General features: G+C 30.5%; 2 protein-coding genes across 8 annotated transcripts in view; one reads left to right on the top strand and one right to left on the bottom strand.

The window, feature by feature from the left end:
- LOC149884324 (zinc finger MYM-type protein 1-like) overlaps positions 1-7,703 on the bottom strand; it is a 23,426-nt gene extending 15,723 nt beyond the window's left edge. Inside the window, exon 1 of the mRNA XM_090097036.1 lies at positions 7,635-7,703. The gene's annotated coding sequence lies outside the window, so the exon portion shown is untranslated. The remainder of the gene's footprint in view (positions 1-7,634) is intronic.
- LOC145185128 (acetyl-coenzyme A transporter 1-like) lies at positions 7,345-13,038 on the top strand. 7 transcript variants are annotated; one of them, XM_090097040.1, is made up of 8 exons: positions 7,345-7,484; positions 8,252-8,642; positions 9,190-9,475; positions 9,770-9,951; positions 10,406-10,547; positions 11,786-11,952; positions 12,506-12,739; positions 12,821-13,038. In XM_090097040.1, the coding sequence occupies exons 2-8, from the start codon at positions 8,262-8,264 to the stop codon at positions 12,977-12,979; spliced, it is 1,551 nt and encodes a 516-aa protein (XP_089953166.1). In that variant the 5' UTR covers positions 7,345-7,484; positions 8,252-8,261; the 3' UTR covers positions 12,980-13,038. The 7 variants fall into 7 exon arrangements, 6 of the variants coding, with proteins under 6 accessions (XP_089953166.1, XP_089953170.1, XP_089953168.1 ...); XM_090097044.1 differs by lacking the exon at positions 12,506-12,739 and adding an exon at positions 12,034-12,258 and having other exon boundaries at positions 7,347-7,484; XM_090097042.1 differs by lacking the exon at positions 7,345-7,484 and adding an exon at positions 7,559-7,578.
- Positions 13,039-13,115: the final 77 nt, after the last annotated feature.

The following is a 13,115-nucleotide window of genomic DNA, read 5'->3' as shown; positions in this document are numbered from 1 at the left end:
ACAGTTTTTAGTTTGCTAATAAATTTGTTGAAAGCTCTCTGAGTAGAGCTCTTTAGAGTTTATATAAAAAATGTTCAGCTCAAGAAAGTCATTTTAGAAAGTCAAGCCTGTCTACAACTAGCCCGGCTTTTTTATGTTCTCAAACCAATGTCATCCCTGTTTCTCCATCAGAAATGAAATATTTTGACTAAAACTGCAATAATTTTAACCTTGTTTGTCTTCAGTAACTAATCTTGTTTTTATATCTTCAATTTTAATGACAACGTTCAAAACAACATTTAAGAAGGGCGTTTTGTTTTTCGTTTAGCTATACTTTTTTATGTATAGTTGAGTTTAAAACGAAGATTAAATCGTTCAAATCTTCATTTATATTGTTTATCGTAGACTTCATATTAACTATATTTAATTATCATTTTAATCTCCATTAAAAGTCGCTTTACACTAAACGATTCATTTTTATTTCTATTGTAATTTGTTATTTACGTCTCCAGGGATTTTTCATCGCCTTCTCTTACATTCTTGCGTGAATTTTTTATTTTCCCAACAAGTTGATGGTTTAAGATTCCTTTGTTTAAAAATCTGAAACTGAATTCCGGAGCGACCCACTTTGTAATACCATTATTTAGTTTTTAGTGTAGGACGTCCAAGAGTAACTACGAAGTTTCAAATAAATCTAATATTGCGTTAACTCGATTGCTATGTGTGTACCATTTTTTAAAACAAAGAAATTTTTTGGCGCGGGCGGTCGTATCTTAAGTCATATTCGAATATTTAGATTCTAAACTTTGCCCAAAAAGCATATTTATTATTAACGATTGAGATCATCAGTTGTTCAGTTATTGTTTTAGAAAACATTCGTATAGAAAATAATTAAGGGAACTTTTTTTTCCACTTCATCTACGGAATCAACGCAATAATAGATTTTACAATTTTAAAATTGTTTTTCTCGCAATATTCAATTTACTAAATCACGCCATCAAAAAATGTTAGAGAGGAGAATATCGAATGTTTTTTGAGTTGCAACTCCACAAAGGTCTCAATCGGTTCAAGCAACTTTTGTATGAAACTGTAAATTTTGTCAAATTAGAAAAATAAATTGATAGGAACTTGATAAAAGTGAATAAATATTTATAACATATTTTAGGGTCCATCTCTTAGTACAAGTAAATAAATAGTAACAAAAATAACAGTTCTTTTTATGACCCTGGAAAGTTTAAAAAACCCTTTGGAAAAGACATCTTTAACCAAGCGCGATTATTGAGACTTATTGAAAAGTTTCAAATGTTCAAAAGCCTTATTTTTCAGGTTTCCAGGTCTTTTGTCTTGAAAGTTGTTTCCAGGTCTTTTGTCTTGAAAATTGTTTCCAGGTCTTTTGTCTTGAAAGTTGTTTCTTTGTCTTGTTTTAAAAGTGGTTTCAAGGTTAAGGTAAGTGGTTGAGAGACAAAAACATCTCTCAAAAAGGAGGTTTTTCCGTTCAAGTCCGAAAAACTACAGTTTAATCAAAACTACGTGCCATTATCTTGACATTTTCTACTCTAAATTCCAATATTTAAATATTTTTGATAGTAATTTAGTTTGAAAACTAAAAAAAAAAAAAAAAAAAAAAAAAAAATTTTTTACACTATTAAGTAAATTGCTCATGGATTTCGAGTAAAAATTGTGGGTTGGTTTTCATTTGAGATATGTTTTCTCATCTCAAGTTGTTATCTTTTGCGCGTGACAATCTTTTGCGCGTGAGAATCCGTCAGACAATTTGTACAGGTATCAAAAAAGTTAACGAACTGATTTTTTCACAAAGTACTTAAAGTTGCTGACATCAACACTTGGGGGACTTACAGAATGGTTATTTAAAAAACTTTCTGGTTCTTAACTCATTACGATAAACATTACGTAGACACTTCTAGCATGAATCACCTCTACCACCCCCACCACCTCCTCCACCACCCCCACCACCTCCTCCACCACCACCCACTTCCAGATTTTCACAACTACTGACATATCAAATATATTTGTTCAATAGAAACAACTTTATCAATTATTTATAAACTTAAGATTAGATGGGTTTTTTGTTGTTGTTTCCATCTTACACTTTCGCTCTACGTGTCAGTCCTTTCTTACCCAGTTTCATATCAGTAAATTATCAGCATTCCGACCGCTAGAAACGCTAAAACAAACTGCGTTTATTATCAAGATTGATTTAAGATTCGTCAAACATGTAGTGTGTGTTAGGTTTAAGCATTTTTTACAACGAAATGCTAACAAAAGCTAAATTCGGTAATGGAAACCGTTGTTTACCGAAACAGTAAAATTCGTTACTATGTCAACATTACAGCTATCATCTCCACCTACGTCACGTTGCTGTAAAGTTGACAAAACTTACTGTCAATATCGTCTGAATGTTGCATTCATTTATGTCACTTTGTTGCATCACTTTGTGTCACTTTGTTCACTTATGTCACTTTGTTGCATTCATTTATGTCACTTTGCATTCACTTATGTCACTTGTCAGTTAGAATGACCATCTTTTAAAAATGAGTCATTAATGATTTTTTTTTTTGCTAAGCCACTTAGTTTCATCAAACGATAGAGAAAAAATGACGCATTTAAACTTCTTAATATGGAAAAAAAAAAATTCTTAATATTCTTTTGAAATGTTCAACCGAAAATGAATATAACCGCTTGCGTCTGATAATGTAAGTGTCTTATAGGAGCGAATTGTGGGCGCGCGATCAAGGAACGAGTAGTAAGTGGGAGTAATAGGTGCGGGTGTGGAATTGAGGGATAGGAGCTTCATCAAAATAAAAAGTTATTCAGTTGTACATCAAGTTTATGTTGCCATTATCTGATTAAATTTATGTACACCAGGAAAAGTAAACTTATCCAATACTGACGTCATTTTATAGTAATCAAGTCTTTTAATGTAGCTTGAAAACACGTCACTCTCTAGAGAGTTCCATCCAACTATGTGTTCTTGATATTAAATCGAAATAAATGCGTTACTTTTACAATATCACCGCCTAAGTAGAAGGCAAAAATGGTGAAGGGCATACTCCTAATTAATAAATTTTAATAAACAAATACTTTTAAATGTTAAAAATAATTAAATAAAAAGACAAAGTATATTTGATTATTTTGTACATTAAACAATAAATAGCTTTTTTTTTTATATAGAGATGTAACACGTATAACAGCCGAAAAGTAGAGTATCATCAGCAAATCCAGCTATGACCTATTATTGTAGCTACTATGGAGATTTTGTATATATTCACTATTCTCCTTTATTTGCATTTTTTAGATTATAATTTTACCTTAAGCCTTCTAAATCGCTTGAGCGCATTATATTAGTCTTTATTTTTCAAAATGCTACATTTTAAGAGCCTTGTTCCAACGGTTATGACCTGAAGCGTTTTTTAAGCCCCGATAGCGATTGTTTTTTGAAAAGGTTTTTCTCTCGACTGCCGTTGTTTTTACAGGAGCTTGCTAGCGAAAAATAACTGGAAATTTAGTGTAAATAGTTTTAATTAAAAATTGAATTAAAAAAAGTATAAGTAGTTTTACTAAAGTGGAAAACATTAAAATCGTAACACCGTTTGTAAATCTTCAGAATAAATTTTAAAATATTTTTTACGCTTGATTAACTATTATAGCTAAACAATTTTGAGTCGCTGACAATTCACTAAAATCATCGTTAAGCTCATTTCGAAAACATTTACCCCGTGGTGTTTTCTGGGTTTACACTTTCTATATAGCTTCTATAAAACTACGCTTTCGTATAGTATCTTTTATAACAAATCGAAGAGTCACGCCCAGCAATTCTTTCTTTGAAATATCTTTGAGTCGTTTAAAACCGCTTTGTGTTTTCCTCACGATGATTATTTTTTTAATCTTATTCAATAACGCAGTTTGAACAGATAAAAAAAAAGCTATTCAATTTTGAAAATCTAGACTTACCATAATTGCGTTTCTTGGTTGTTCTTGGGGTTTGATTCAAAAAACGTATACAACAAATTCAAAAGGAAAATGGCCTTGTTTTGAGGTGTTTTGTTATCCCCATCTAAAAATATTTATTGCTTTGCGCAAAAAGGATTTACCGATTATAATTGCCCATCCGATTGCCAAGGGTGCTGCAAATGCCACCATATCAACAGAAAATTACGTTTAAAAAATCTTTTTTGCAAAAGTTAACAGAATGAGCACATGAAAACTTTTGTCTACATCTTATTTATCTAATGCCATCATCATTTCGAGAGTAACTCGGACATGTAATCAATTTAACTGAATGCATACACAAACTGAATGCACACACAAACTGAAAGCACACACAAACTTAGCACAAGTATTGCATTTCGATTAACCTGGTTCATAGTAAAAATATCGTGAAACTGTAGGATCAATCGCGTCTCTCTTTTTGTTGTAGTTGATGATGTTAATATTGAATTATATACGACTTACATTTCTCTTCCTCTCATCCTCCACTCCTCCTCCTCTTCTCCTCTCTATTCCTTAAAATCTACTGATAAAAAAGTGTAGAACTATTTTCTCTTTCTTCGGTGTTAAACTTCTTTCTTCGGTGCTTCAGAAACAAGAGTAAAATCTTTTGTAAATCCGAACACAGAGCGAAGTATTTCACTATTTTTCTCGAAAAACTCTTTTGGAATAAATGTTTTGTTCTTTCGTACCGTTCCAACTAATGTGAAACATCTTTCTTTCAACTCTTGAGCCAACGAAATACTGAAAAACAGTTATCAGTTATAATTCCGCACTCTCTAAAATCTCTCTAACACTATACCATTGACAATACAATTCGCTTTCCGTATTCTTTTTATCACATGTTATATTACATACGGTGTGCTTGCACAAGCTATCATCCAGTTTTTTATGCCTTATTTAGTTTAGTGCGATTATACACAATAAAACCGCATCTAACACGAAACCCAATAATCTGCTCATCGACAGTTAGGTAAAATCCCGGTGTATATCTTTTCATTGCATAGCTCTTTTATCAAATTTTAAACATCTCTTACTGCTGCTAATTTATCGATTTTCTTTCTTTATTCTCTTTTATGCATGCTGTCAAATCTAGTTCCACGTAGAATTTCTAGTATGAGATTTCTTGGTAACGACTTCTTGCTAATTATGCAGTGAACGCAAGTAAATGAAAGCGATCGTCTTGTTTCCACAGTGAATCGATTGATGTTCAGTTATTTCTTGTGACACCATTTACAATTAATGTCTAAAAATTCTTCAAGTTCGATCTTATCCATATTTTCCCAATATTTCCCAATATCTCACTTGTCCTTTTCCCATTTGTTTCTTCAACTATTAAACCAATTATTTTATCACTTATAAAATAGTTAAACACTGATTTAATACTTGACGTGTTTACACAAGGTGGTGGATCTTCTTTCTCTCTAATTGTATTTAAATCTCGAGGTATTGTGTTGAATAACGAAGTTTTTTTCTCTAGTGTATTCCATTCTTTGCAACATAATCTTGATCATTACAGGTGATTTCTTCTTCATCTTCTGAACATTCTTATTCTTTGATGTCTTGATAACTTTCGGAGATTTTTTTTATACAAAAAACACTTTTCAAACTACTGTGTTTTTAACTCTCACTAAATAGCTTACATGGTTTGCAATAAATTTGTCTTTTTCAAAGCTATATTCCAAGGCTGGCCAGACTGATTGACCCAAAGCATTCAAATACTTGCTAGAGCCAAAAAGCCGCGTTAACAAAAAGCATCTTTTAATAAACTTTTAGAAAATATTAAAAAGACAATTTACTTTAAAAAAGGTAAATAAACATTGACCATCACTTTTATTAAAGTTAATGAAGCTTTTCTTTAAGGTTACAAAAAATTAAGTTCTGATGTTTCTTATATTTTTACGATTACGCCTTGAAATTTTCTTATTTACATGAAACATGAAACTTTGTATACTATAAGTGCATTTAAAAGGCTTCATTTATCTGATTTGAGACACAAACTTTATTTTTAAAAGCATTAAAAAAATAAAGATTGGGCTGGAGCATCAATGCAGAATTACCTTAGTGTGATATTATTTTAAAAATAAACAAAAATAACATCAGCATTACGTAAGCAGATTTTTAGAAATAATCAAACTTTCACTGACTCAAAACATATAGCTCAATCTGAGCCTACATATTCCCAATATATTCCCAAATTTTGCTTTAATACATCATGGTTATGATGAAATTCAGTATAGAAAAAACTTTCCATTGACAATGAGAGGAAAAATACAAGGTTAAAATTGCAAACTTGTATTTCTCGACAAAAATGACGTAATACTTTGCAACCACGTTCTTGCATAAAACATAATTATGACAAAACAGCGTATCATATTTTTACAAAAAATCCATAAAAATCATAAATCGAAAAAAGATTAATTTCAAATTTAGATATATTTTTAATGGAATTAGAAAACCAATACAAATAATCATGTCTAAAAAAAGAACCACTAGAAACCCAATCGATAGTTTAAGTGTATTCAAGTAGTTAAGATTGTTTTCAGAGTCTTCTAAACAACTTTTATATTTTCCCTGTACTGAACTGAACGCCAGAACTAATAATCTTTTTTAATCGAGCTCAAAGCTTTTTGATAATGTCTCTTTCAATAGGTTTTTTTTTTAAAAAAATAAATAAATAAATAAATAAATAAAAGAGTAAAAGTAGTTCAAACAAGGTCTCTGACAACCATTTTTCCGTTGAGAGCCAAATTTTAAAAATCAGTTAAAATAAAGTAAGAACATAATTGCTTGAAAGGTAATGTACAATACAATAGAATGACATGTCCACTAGGAACCAATTCGAGAAAATCTGCAATAATTTGCCTTTATATACTTTTAAAAAAAAATCTTTTCAGAGATATGGATGTGTCTGTCGAGCCTCAAAGATATTCCACGAATTCAACTGTCCATAGGAGGAATTTTAATTAACTGAATACAAACTGAACTGATGCAAACAATTGCACGTTACCTAAAAGGCCCAAGGTGATCAAACACGACTTTGAGACTTTGCCACAGCCGAAATATTAACTTTGAAAAATTGATATTTTATATTAATTACTGAAAAATTAATATACTACAAAAAAAAAAAAAAAAAAAAAAAAGAATTCACAAACCGCAACTTTAGAGATGGCATTCAGAGATGCGTTTAAAGTTGCGATCAACTTGGATCAATTGATCCACTTTAGGATTTACAGGTGCATAAATAACCTGGGAATTCTAGTATTAACTTTTTTTTTGAAAAATTATTTCATTGTTAAGAAGTAAATAGTTAATTTTTTCGTTTCGTGTGACAAAAGTAAAAAAGAAGAAAAAAAAAAAAAAAAAATTGACGCGTTTTGTGGTGAAAAGTATCTTAACGAATTTTTATGTTCCTTGGAGTGACTTCGTCACGATATTTTTCTGGTAACCATCCATTAAAGGCTAGGTTATGGTTGGTTATTTATGGCTAGGCTAGGGTTGGTTATTTTTAATCATCTTAATAGTCAAAAATTGGTTTATTTAGGATAAGGTGGTATTGGTTTAAAAAGTAAATATGGTCTCGTATTTCAGGTGTTACTATTTTTACTTTGCTTGTATTGTATAATACTAAATAAAATATCACTTACTGTTAACAAAATTTTAAGTTCATTCGACGATAAAACGACGATGCATTTTGCTACTCTTCCTCAGAATGCTCATCTCTGCAAGGAAGAGTTGTAAAACACCTTTACTGCATTACTATCAAATTTAGTGAGAAAACGGATAAGTGACACGTGGAATACGTTGTGTATAATCATATGATATGTAATTCTACATTAACTCCTAATTGTATATAATTGTATAGCTTTTTACATATAACCAGTTAGTTATATTTGTTTATAGTTTTAAATGATTTTCAAAATATTTTTTTATAAGTTTATTTTCTTTACAAATTCATTGTCTTTTGTATAAAAATAAGCTATTTACCATCACTTTAGCTTTAGAATTTATTTTTTTTTGTTTTCTCTTTTTCCTAACCATTTTGCATAGCAAATACGGTCTGTGAAAAGCTTTTCGTTGCACAATTAAGAGAAAAATCAAATAAATTTCAAGTCAAATAGTTTCAAGTCATAATTTCAAACCAAATAGTTTCAAGTCAAACAATTTGTACAAACCCTGAATATCATCTAGTTATGTAATTCATAATGTATGTTTACTATCTGTAGGAAGAAATCATTCAGTGTCTGCAAATAACTTTTCTTAGATAAATTGCCATGCGGAATCGAGATTCTCTTAAAAACAAAAGCAATGAGGAGGATAAAGAATACCTTGAAAAAAAAAAAGATCAAGAAGACCATACTACACAACACAGTGATTTGACTGGTGACTACAAAAATGTTTTTATTCTTTTTTTACTCTATGTTCTTCAAGGAATACCTCTCGGAATGGGAGGTAGCATACCAATGATACTTCAAAACAAGAACATTAGTTATAAAGACCAAGCTATGTTCAGTTTAGTATTTTGGCCATTCAGTCTGAAATTATTATGGGCACCTATTGTTGATGCATTATTTTTCAAAAAAATGGGTCGTAGGAAATCTTGGTTAATACCAGTTCAGTATCTGATTGGACTTTTTATGCTAATTCTTTCAATGGTAAGAGAAATTTGTTTGTTATAATCTCACTCATTTCATATGCTGTAAGTTATATTAGTTTTTTAAAATTTAACTCCTTTTTATCTTTTATTATTACTATTATTATTATTATTATTATTATTATTATTATTATTATTATTATTATTATTATTATTATTATTATTATTATTATTATTATTATTATTATTATTAATGTTAATATTGTTAATATTACTAATATTAGCTTCTAGTGCATATATAAGAGGATATTTTAATTACATGTTCTATATATACCAGGCTTAAGTTGACCTGTTTTATAATTCTATATTTAACTTTTTATAAAAAATGTATGACTCCAGTTGTATTTTCAACCGATTTTTTCTTTTGTCTTTTTACAATCTTAAGAAATGTTTTTGTCAATTCTAAACAGTTGAAAGTCATAACTTAAACACAGGTATATAGGGTATGTAAAAACTAAACAAATTTATGGTATTTCAAATGCACTCTTTTATTACATTACTGCATACTCCGCCTTTTACTATTACAATATTCATTACTTAATATTTAGAACATAAATACAATTTTGGAAAGCGAAATTCCAAATGTGATGTTCCTGACAGTTATATTTTTTTGCTTAAATTTTCTTGCTGCAACACAAGATATTGTTGTGGATGGCTGGGCACTTACCATGCTTCAAAAGCGAAATGTTGGTTATGGGTCTACCTGTAACAGTGTTGGGCAAACAGCTGGTTATTTTTTGGGCAATGTTATTCTACTTGCCTTTAGTTCTGCTGATTTCTGTAATAAATATATACGCACATCACCTCAAGATTATGGGATCATAACTCTTGGCGGTGAGGTTTATTAGATTTTTTTTGTAAATTTTCAGCTGATATTAAAATGTAATGCTTTAAATATTAAAGTTTTAAGTTTAAAATCTTTGTTTTTGGTTATTAATGTTTTATTAGTTAATTGATGAAAAAAATGAAGTACAGTGTTTTGATATGTTCATAAAAGTTCCAAAATTATATTATCTTGTTAATATTTAGAATCAAAAAAATTATGTATTAAATTTTTATGTTTGATTATTACTATTCTTTTAAATCCTAACTTTGTTTTCTTAATCTTAAATTTGTTTACTCTTTTAGGATTTTTATTCTTTTGGGGGATTTTATTTCTTATTATCACAAGTTTGGTATGGATATTTAAAAAAGAAAAAGAGGATAATGAAAATGACCAAGATAGTATTATGGGCACCTATTTAAAGTTGTTTAAAATCCTCAAGCTCCCAGCTGTTCAGCAGCTTGCTGTAATTCTTTTAACAGTCAAGGTGGAAGTTATTTTTATTGAAAATATTGTTCATTTTTGTTACTTATATTGTTAATGGGTTCCTCTTTTTCTTTTCCTTGTGTAACTTTTCTTTCTTTTCTCTTGCATAGATTCTTTTACTTAATTATAGCAATTTTAGGACAAATTTTAAATGCAGGACACGCTTCTATAAATTTGTTCACTTCTACATATAAACCAATACTCTATGATTCCTTGTTGAGTAAAAGTCTTGTGATTGGTTGATGGATTGTTAATTATAACATGGGATTTAAATATTTGTTACTAAATTTTTTTTTAATTAGTATTTTAAGGGAGTTATTATTGAATCTATCAAGAGTTATCACTCTTATCCTATACTGCCTTTGCCAAATGGGAATCCAGCATTAAAGTTAATTCAAAAATCTTTTTCTTTATTTGGTTATGGCTAACTCAAAGGTATTTCTATTTGGCATTAGATTGGGTTTGCAGCAACTGATTCTGTGACTGGTTTAAAGTTAATCGAAGCTGGTGTAAAGAAAGAAACACTTTCACTCTTAGCTGTTCCGTTGGTTCCTTTACAAATTATGCTACCACTGGCTATCAGCCATTTTACCACAGGTAGTTGTTTTTATTTTTAACACTGCCTAAACTTATTACTTAATAACTTCATTTTGATAATGTTTGAGTTAATCCACATCTTATGTTTGTTTTTTTTTTTTGCTAATACCTATACTCTTTCATAGTTAAAACTTATACTCTTTTATGCATTATCTTAATATCTCTTTAAGCACCTATGGCAACTTAAAGTCAACCTCTAAACCTGGAACAGGTGGTGTCCAAGGACATCTTATTCCAATCTTTAATATCAGCCTTCATGGGAATCAATACTGTTGTGAGCATGTCGACAAGCCTTTAACTCAACAAATACCCATGCTAAATAGACTAAATGTAATAAATCTTTTGACTATTGTTTTGACAGGTTCCTTGAGTCATTTTTGAATCTTCTTTGGAGTGTGAGTAGGAGCTTTGTCTTGCTGGAACACAATATTGCCCTCTGGAGGGTAGTGGGTAACTATCCGGGGCTTAACATGTTTCTTCAAGATCCAGAAGCATTTTGAAGAAACCATTCCAAGTACCATAATCTAGATGTCTTGAATGTGCAGTCATGTGCTCTGGGATTACCCTATTGGTTGATAACTAATAGAAAGATTATTTCAGCTAGAAAGATTATAACTGTTGGGCACAAAATAAATTGTGAACAACTCTTTATTAGTGAAGAGGATGGTTGTTGATCTCTCCTTCAGCAGGCTTAGAAATTTCTTTGATCTTTCAAAACTTTTCACTTTAACAATAGGAAGAAACAAGGTGTTTCTTGATCCACATCCATCCTAGTTCTTGACTTGCTTTTAGGTCCTTCCTGACCACATTTCAAATGGGTTGCTTACTCACAGAGAACTCTTTAGTTTTTTTCCTTTTTGATTTTACTTAATCCTGATTTTTCCCTTTTGATTTTGCTCAATCCTGAGAAATTTATACTAGCAGCTCTTCAAACCACTACCAGGTTTCTTTTTTACATGACCTATCATGGTTTTTAGCACTTATTTTCACTTTTTGACTGGTTTTTGCATTTGCTTTTGTATTCAAGTTTTTAAGAAACAATAGCAATTTACACAGATAAAAATCATGCTGGAACCTTGGTTTTGAAAGTGCTAAACCTTTTTTAAAATTCGAGGTTATATACGATAACATAAATATATGACTATCAAGTTTTTTGGTTTCAATCTATTCTTTAGATAGGGCAGATTAAGTTTCAATTGTCAATACATAAGTTAATCTTACTTTCTTGCATTTTTTAGGCCCTCGTCCTCTTGATCTTTACATAAAAGTTATCCCTTACCGACTGGTAATGGGACTAGTATTTGCAGTTTTGGTATATTGGACAAGTACTTTCTCAAACAGCAGCATTGAAGGTTTCCCTTATTATTACTATGCTGTCATCCTATTTGCATATGCTCTGCATCAGGTATGCTGTTTTTTCTTGATAGCTGCTTCATATTTCTCCTAATTCATTGACTGTTTTCAATACATAGATACTTTTTTGTAGATTGCTTTATACAGTATGTTTGTGGCGATTATGAGTTTCTTTGCCCGTGTAAGTGATCCTACTATTGGGGGCACATATATGACAATGCTCAATACTATAGCTAACTTAGGTGGTCGTTGGCCTGAAACTCTTATGTTATGGATGGTAGATCCTCTCACATCCAAACAGTGCATCGTTTCATCTGGGATGCAAACCTCTGATTGCTCTAGTGCAGAACTTACTAAGGTTTTTGAAATATTCAATTTTACAATCTTAAGTAATATGAAGTTTGAGATTTTTAAACCAAATCAAAGAAAATGCATTTCTTTCAAACTACTAATATGCAAATATTATTTTCCCCGGTTTGAGTTGGGAAAAAAAGTATAAACACTGCTGAGTAATCTTCATTGCTTATATATGTCCTCCCGATGGTTCAGTTTTTTTTTTTAAAAAAAAAAAAGGTGCCCCTTTAAAGAAGTATTTTATTTCAAAGCTGTTTCTCTACACAATGGCAGTCACCATGACGACTTACACCATCAAATTAAGCTATTCTGAACATCGTATTGGTGGGACATATATAACGTTCATGAATACTCTGGCCAATCTTGGAACGACTTTGGCTAAGTCACTTGCCCTCTATTTTGTCGACGGAGTTTCTTTTAAAGTTTGTGACAACGATCTAAAACCAAAATTCCCACCATTATGTTTAACAGACTATATGGTTGAGGTATGTTGCGTTTTCTTTGATTAAGAATCTCAGATGAAAATTTTTGTTTTAGTGCGGATTTAAATACACATATTTTTACAGAGTTGCACGAACAGCGGTGGGAAATGTTTCACGCAAGTTGATGGCTATTATGTCGAATCTGCTATATGCATAGTTTTAGGCTTTCTATGGCTGATATGGAGGAGGCAATCACTGAAGCAGTTACAGATTATGAAAGAAACGGCATGGAAGATAAAGTGAACTGTTTTATCGCTAGCATCCGATTGATCGCTAGAAGAAATAAATTAATATTTATCTCATATTATTATATTTATATTTTTTTCCTTAAAATTATTTTAATTTCAAAAATTATAATGCATTCTATAGATTTTACACA

This window comes from Hydra viridissima, unplaced genomic scaffold (assembly GCF_058129835.1).
Source record: "Hydra viridissima isolate aposymbiotic clone 2 unplaced genomic scaffold, HvirCarnegie_v1 scaffold_9, whole genome shotgun sequence".
In the NCBI taxonomy this organism is placed as follows: Eukaryota; Metazoa; Cnidaria; class Hydrozoa; order Anthoathecata; family Hydridae; genus Hydra; species Hydra viridissima.
Note: the sequence above shows the minus strand (reverse complement) of the source record. Positions and strands in the feature narration are given on the sequence as shown.

Bases quoted from the DNA above. Each gene is read 5' to 3' on its own strand.
- LOC145185128 (XM_090097040.1), top strand. From the start codon at position 8,262: ATGCGGAATCGAGATTCTCTTAAAAACAAAAGCAATGAGGAGGATAAA. The intron at 8,643-9,189 runs GTAAGAGAAATT...CTTAATATTTAG, and splicing joins TTATGCTAATTCTTTCAATG to AACATAAATACAATTTTGGA. The intron at 11,953-12,505 runs GTATGCTGTTTT...TTTATTTCAAAG, and splicing joins TTGCATATGCTCTGCATCAG to CTGTTTCTCTACACAATGGC.